At 46.3% G+C, this 6,735-nt stretch overlaps 1 protein-coding gene across 1 annotated transcript; it reads right to left on the bottom strand.

Moving 5' to 3' along the window:
* Positions 1-3,481: 3,481 nt before the first annotated feature.
* On the bottom strand, positions 3,482-6,496 carry LOC133780099 (uncharacterized). Its single transcript, XM_062219977.1, has 2 exons — positions 4,781-6,496; positions 3,482-4,735 (listed from the first exon to the last, which is right to left on the bottom strand). Exons 1-2 carry the CDS (start codon positions 6,494-6,496, stop codon positions 3,482-3,484), a joined length of 2,970 nt encoding a protein of 989 aa, XP_062075961.1.
* Between the last annotated feature and the right edge of the window lie 239 nt (positions 6,497-6,735).

The raw sequence follows: 6,735 nt of genomic DNA, 5'->3' as shown, positions 1-6,735 counted from the left end.
CAATAAAGTTTATGGATTTTCTTCTTCAAATATCTTCTTTCATCTTAAATATCATGTATTTTGGATTGTTAGCACATATTTACACTTTGTTCTTCATTAGTGCAAAAATATAATATTCTTTGTGTAAGATGTGTCATTAAATTGTACACATCCATGCTTAGAACAAAAATATTATGTTTTTCCTTATAAATAATGTTCATTGATTTATTTGTTATTTCATTAGATTGATTTACACTAAATGCTTTGAAATTATACTTTTTCAAGAGTGAAGATAGTTCCTATATTTTCATAAAAACTTGTGCTTAAATAGAATATCTAATTTGAATAAGTGATGGTTTGATTAGTTTCTACTATTACTAAAACTTGGGAATCAATGTAATTTTAAATATTATTGAACTTATATTTGTGGATTCTATTATCTTAATAACCTTTCTTTTACCATCTTGTTTAAAATTATTAATTTAAGTATATATATTGTCTTTAATATCTTTATTATTATCTTTTATTTTATTTTATTGTCACAAGTTCTCATCAATCTTTGGGGCTAGGTTAGAATTTATCAATTTTGATTTAAAATAGTTTTCTTTTTTATTTTAGACAACTCATTTGGGTTCGACATCCTTGCTTACACGATCACTATTCTATATGAACGATTCGTGCGCTTGCGATTTAAATATTTAAAACATACCTGTTTTGGGTCCATCATGGCTGGTGCGTTTGTCAACCCAACCATCATGACTCGGAACTCGAATGCTCCATAACGAGTCACACACGTTGTCTTCGCCTCATCCCCTTCTGCTAGCCGCACTCGATAGTAGCCCGATCTCAAATCTAGTTTTGTAAAGAATTTTGCCCCACTTAACTGGTCGAACAAGTTTGTGATCAATGGGATGGGGTACGTATTGCGCACTGTCACCTTGTTGAGAGCCCAATAATCAATACACAGTCTCAAGCTCCCATCATGCTTCTTCTAAAATAGCAAGGGCGCACTAAATGGTGCCTTCGATGGTCTGATGAAGCCTGCCTCTAGTAATTCCTTCAACTGCTTCCTCAGTTCTTCTAGTTCAGGGGGCGCCATCCTATAAGCCGCCTTTGCGAGTGGTTTGGCTCGCGGCACCAGTTTGATTAGGAGATCAATCCCTCTTCTAGGAGGCAAGGCTTTGGGGAGTTGATCTAGCATCACATCTCCATACTTCTTCAAGACCATTCAAATCTCTGGTGGAATGACTTCATCCACCGTATCCTCTTATATTGTGGGTAGAGCAATATACGTAGGTTCTTGTCTTTTAACACCATTCTTAAATTGCAAGACTAACAACAACTTAGTTTCTGGGGGCTGCTCCACTTTAGCAGGTAACACTGCAAATGTCTCTCCCATTATGAGTAAACTTCCCATAGCTGGGATGGGAATGGCTCCCTTCTCCATAAGAAATTCCATACCCAATATCACATCAAAGTCATCCATTCGCACGACCACCAAGTCAGTTTGCCCCTCCCACGAGCCGATCTTCATGTTCCCCTTCTTAGCCATGCCGGTTGTGGCTAAGGCTTCTGAGTTAATTGCCTTCATGCGACCATAGTGACACGCTCCGAACCCACCGAGGTTAGGGAGTGCGGCACTTCACCAGTCCGTCGGCAAAGTCAGCCTAAAAGAGTGGGTATGGAAAACCACTCCGAAAGAGTGTAAGCAACTTAATGAAAGGAACAAGGCAACAAGGTACAAAGAATCTGTGCTTTGTATTGATAAGAATGTGTTTACAAGTATAGAGAAATGTAATGGCAGCCCCTAAACATGTGTGGGCATTGCCATATATATAGGCAACTAGAGAACACCCTAGGCCGACAAGTGGCAAGCTCCCCACCATCCATTTCCCTTAAAATATCTATCTAAAGCATGTGGACAAGCCCATAAACTAGATGGCCGGCCCATTAAGGGAGTAAACCCACCATGCTAAGTTACTTAAGAAGGAGGAGTACATCCATGCTAAGTAATCCCCAAACCGCCCAAGCCCCATGGGCCCTTAGTGGGCCGCGTCACTGGTCGTGACATTACTCGGCCCACTCGTCCATACGAGTCCGTGCGCAGGATGCGCGCCCACTGGTCGAGGGTCACTGGTCGGGACCTGACACCCTCCCCCACTTAAGTTCGCGACGTCCCCGTCGCATCACCATCCTTGTAACGTAGGATGTGATCTCTGAATTGCCAGAGAAGGGATTCTGGTTCCCAACTAGCCTCTTCGTCTGGCAAACCTTTCCACTTAACTAAGTATTCTGTGTATCTGGGGATCCTCTTCTTCCAAATCTCTCTATCGGCCAGTATACACTCGACTTCCTTATCATAAGAAGTAGTCATTGCCGTAGGGGCTCGTTTGGACACTCCCCGCTCGGGGTCTTCTTCGTCACCATGATAAGGTTTCAGCATACTCACATGGAATACTGGATGAATCTTCAACTGTGGAGGCAGCTGAAGTTTGTAGGCGACCTGGCCCACTTTCCTGATCACCGGGAATGGGCCTTCGTGTTTCTGAACCAAAGCTTTGTGGAATCTCCGTAAGGCTTTGAACTGTTGAGGCAGCATCTTCACCAAGACAAGATCACCTTCTTGGAATTCGACTAGCCTTCTCTTCTTATCCGCCCACTTCTTCATCCGTTTCTGGGCTCGCATCAAATGAGCCCTGGCCAACTCGGCCTGTTCACTCCAATTTTTCGCGAACCTAAACGCCGCGGGACTCTGCCCGTCGTAATTCTCGACTAGCGCGTGAGGCGTTTGAGGTTGCATTCCCACGACCAGCTCAAATGGGCTCTTGCTCGTGGACTCGCTTCGCTGAAGGTTGAATGAAAACTGGGCAACGCCAAGCAGACTTGCCCAATTTTTCTGATTCGCACTAACATAGTGCCTCAGATATAACTCGACTAGTGCATTCACCCTCTCAGTCTGTCCGTCGGTTTGAGGGTGAAACGAAGTTGAGAGGTTTAATTCCGTACCAAGGAGTTTAAACAACTCGGTCCAAAAGCGACCAGTAAAACGAGGATCTCGATCACTTATGATACTTGAGGGTATTCCCCAAAACTTCACAACGTATTTCAGAAAGAGTCTCGCTGTTACTTCCGCCGTACATTCGGTCGGGGCTGGGATAAAGGTTGCATACTTGCTGAATCGATCAACAACCACCATTATGCTCACGCAACCATCTGACTTTGGAAAGCCAGTAATAAAATCCATAGATAAACTTTCCCATGGTTTATCAGGAATGGGCAAAGGGACCAGCAACCCGCCTGGTGAGCGCTTTTCTAGTTTGTCTTGTTGGCAGACAAGACAAGTGCGGACATAGGCTTCAACATCATCACGAAGTTGAGGCCAATAGTAAATCGCCTTTATGAGCGCCAAAGTGCGCTTCATTCCCAGATGCCCAGCCCATAAGGAGTCGTGGCATTCCTTGATGAGCTCCCTTCGAAGACTGGCAAATTTAGGCACATATATTCAATGACTCTTGGCATAGAGTAAACCATTGACCAGCCAGAATTTCCGCGTCTTCTTTTCCTCGACCATAGTGATTAAACTTTTGGCCAAAGGATCATGTACCAACCCTTCTTTTATTCGAGCCACAAGAGTGCCCAGTGGTCGACTGAGTGCAGCAAGAGATGCCTTCCTACTTAGTGCATCCGCGACCACGTTTACTTTCCCTGGTCGGTACTCTAGCGAGTAGTGAAACTCAGCAAGGAAGTCTTGCCATCGAGCCTGCTTCGGGCTCAGCTTCTTCTGAGTTTGAAAGTAACTTGTGGCTATGTTGTCAGTCATGACAACAAAGAAGGATCCGAGGAGATAATGGCGCCATACTCTCAGACAATGAACCACAGCCGTCATCTCCTTTTCTTGGACCGTATACCACCGCTCGGTCTCGTTGAGCTTGCGGCTCTCGAAGGCAACCGGTCTGTTGTCTTGCATTAGGACTCCTCCAATGGCAAAGTCGGATGCATCTGTGTGCACCTCAAAGGGCTTTGCGCAGTCAGGCAAGACCAGCAAAGGTTCAACAGCAACCGCGTCCTTCAAGTCATCGAACGCGCTTTGGCAAGCAGCGTCCCATTCCCAAGGTTTGTTTTTCTTGAGCATGTCGGTCAGTTTAGCTGCTCGGGAAGAGTAGCTTTTGATGAACCATCGATAGTAGTTCACCAAACCAAGGAAGGACCTTAGTTCGGGGACTTTTTTCGGGGGTTCCCAATCTTGGATGGCCACCACCTTGGCCCCATCCATCATCAGAAGTCCGTCCCTGATTCTGTGACCCAAGAACATTACTTCATTGCTCGCAAAGGTGCACTTCTCCCTTTTAACAAAGAGCTGATTTTCCCTTAGCAACGCAAAAGCTAACTTCAAGTGGTCAAGGTGTTCTCCCAGAGTGTTGCTATATATGACAATATCGTCCAAATAGACAACAATGAATTTATCAAGGTAATCTTGAAATACCTTATTCATTAATGTGCAGAACGTCGCGGGGGCATTGGTAAGACCGAAGGGCATCACCAGGTATTCATACGAGCCGTATCGAGTCACGCACGTGGTCTTCGGCTTGTCGCCCTCTTTAATCCTCACTTGATAGTAGCCGGAGCGAAGATCAAGTTTGGTAAAGTATCGAGCAGTTCCTAACTGGTCGAACAAATCCGCGATCAGTGGTATCGGGTACTTATTTTTTATGGTAATCTTGTTAAGTGCCCGATAGTCGATGCACATCCGAAGGCTCCCGTCCTTCTTCTTCTGGAATAGCACAGGCGCCCCAAAGGGTGCCTTAGAGGGTCTGATTAAGCCAGTGACGAGTAACTCTCTCAACTGACTACGCAGCTCGGCTAACTCCGGCGGAGCCATCCGATAAGGACACATTGCGGGAGGCTTGGCACCAGCTTCTAGCTCGATCTCGTGGTCCACACCACGTCGAGGGGGTAGCTGCGTAGGCAAGGCATCCGGCATTACATCCTCAAACTCATTCAGTACACTTTGTACTTCATCGAGTTCCACTGTCGGGGCTGATAATACCTCATCATCAAACTCCTTCAGTATAGCAAGGTAACTCACACCCTCCTGGTGCATTCCTCGCTTGAATTGAAGGGCGGACAACGCTCGCTCTTCAATTTCCATGGTTGTTCGGGTAGAAACAACACACGAACCGGCATCATCAGAGATGCAAACCTGATTGGCGTAGGGAATGAGGATGGCCTTTGTCTGATCAAAGAATTCCATCCCTAGGACAACGTTGTAGTCGTCCATGTTCACTATCGACCAATTAGTCCAACCAGTCCATTCACCAAGACTGGTTTCAACGCCATTGGCAACGCCGGTTATTGGGATAGGCACTGAATTTACCGTCTTCAGTGCCCCGCCTTCATGAGCAGGCTTTATCCCAACGCTCCTCACTCCAAAGGGTGACAAGAAATTGTGAGACGCACCTGTATTGACCAGCGCCGTCATCTTCGTTCCGTTGAGGATGATATCCACGAACATCTGGCCATCTGCTCTTGTTCGTGGCCTGGCTTTCAGGGCTTTCAACAATTTCATCGAGCCGCATCTGGCTCCTTGCTCCTCGAGTCTTCGTTGTTCCTTGAGCTCCCTTTGCTTAACGACTGCCTGAGCATTCAACAGCCGTTTTTGTGGGCATTCCCGCGCCCAATGTGGCCCAGCACAGACAAAGCATCGAACAGTGTCTCGTGTGACCATCTCCTTAGTCTTCCCCTTTTGACTCGCACTAGCATCGGGCGTCCCACGAGCCTTCCACCGTTCTCCTCCTCCGCTCCTCGGGCTAACAAACGTCTTTGTTTCCTTCGGTCTGGAGGATTCTTTAGAAGTATAGTCGGTTAAGCTCTCGGCTACTGCAATAGCCGAAGAAAGATCTTGAACATTCCTCCGCCTTAACTCAACTTTAGCCCACTGTTGTAACCCATCAATGAAGTTAAACTGTGAGTCTTCTTCGGTAGTGCTCGGGACTTCTAGGATCAAAGTTGTAAAATCTCTTACGTACTCTCGGATCCCACCAGTTTGTTTGAGCCGTCTCAACTGGCCCTTCGCATCGTCTAGTGCGTTCTCGGGGTAGAACTGCTTCTTTAGCTCTCTTTTGAAATCTTCAAAAGAGTCCATCACGCAGAGTTTTCTTCCAATCTCGCCATGCCTCCGGCGCCACCATAACATGGCAGTATCGGATAAGTACATAGCCGAGGTTCGGATTTTTACTGCCTCATCGGTGATGTTGGTAGCTTCGAAATACTGAGATAGGCCCCATATGAAGTTGTCAACTTCTTTGGCATTTCGGGCCCCGCCAAATGTCTTTGGCTTTGGTATTTCGATTTTGTGAACCAAGGGGGTGGAAACTCCACCTCCGGACGCAGCTCTTCTACACATGGCCCAATCGGCTTGGATTTCTTCAAGCTTGGCCATGGTGGCTGTATTCGCCTCTTCCTGTCGGTTGAGCATCTCCCGATGCTCTGCGTCTCTCTCTCTTTCATTTACCTCCATGACATCGAGCCGTGCTCATATGGAATTTACTTCCGCGAGCAGCAAATCCCTCATGGTTCCAACTTCATCTCGCAGACTTTCGGCCTGCATTTGAAGTGCATTCGAAATGGAGTCGTGTATAGCAGCATCTTCTGCTTCTAGATCATTGCACTTTTCTTCAAGGCCTCCAATTCGTGAATCCATGGCATGGACAAGGTAAACGTTTGTTTCGAGACGTTTTTCTAGTTCAGTTACTACTT

The sequence above is a fragment of the Humulus lupulus genome, chromosome 5 (assembly GCF_963169125.1).
Source record: "Humulus lupulus chromosome 5, drHumLupu1.1, whole genome shotgun sequence".
Taxonomy (NCBI): domain Eukaryota; kingdom Viridiplantae; phylum Streptophyta; class Magnoliopsida; order Rosales; family Cannabaceae; genus Humulus; species Humulus lupulus.
Note: the sequence above shows the minus strand (reverse complement) of the source record. Positions and strands in the feature narration are given on the sequence as shown.

Coding starts and splice junctions, on each gene's coding strand:
- LOC133780099 (XM_062219977.1), bottom strand. CDS start 6,496: ATGGAGGTAAATGAAAGAGAGAGAGACGCAGAGCATCGGGAGATGCTC. Junction 4,736..4,780: donor GCTTAATCAGACCCTCTAAG/GCACCCTTTGGG, acceptor AAGAAGGACGGG/AGCCTTCGGATGTGCATCGA.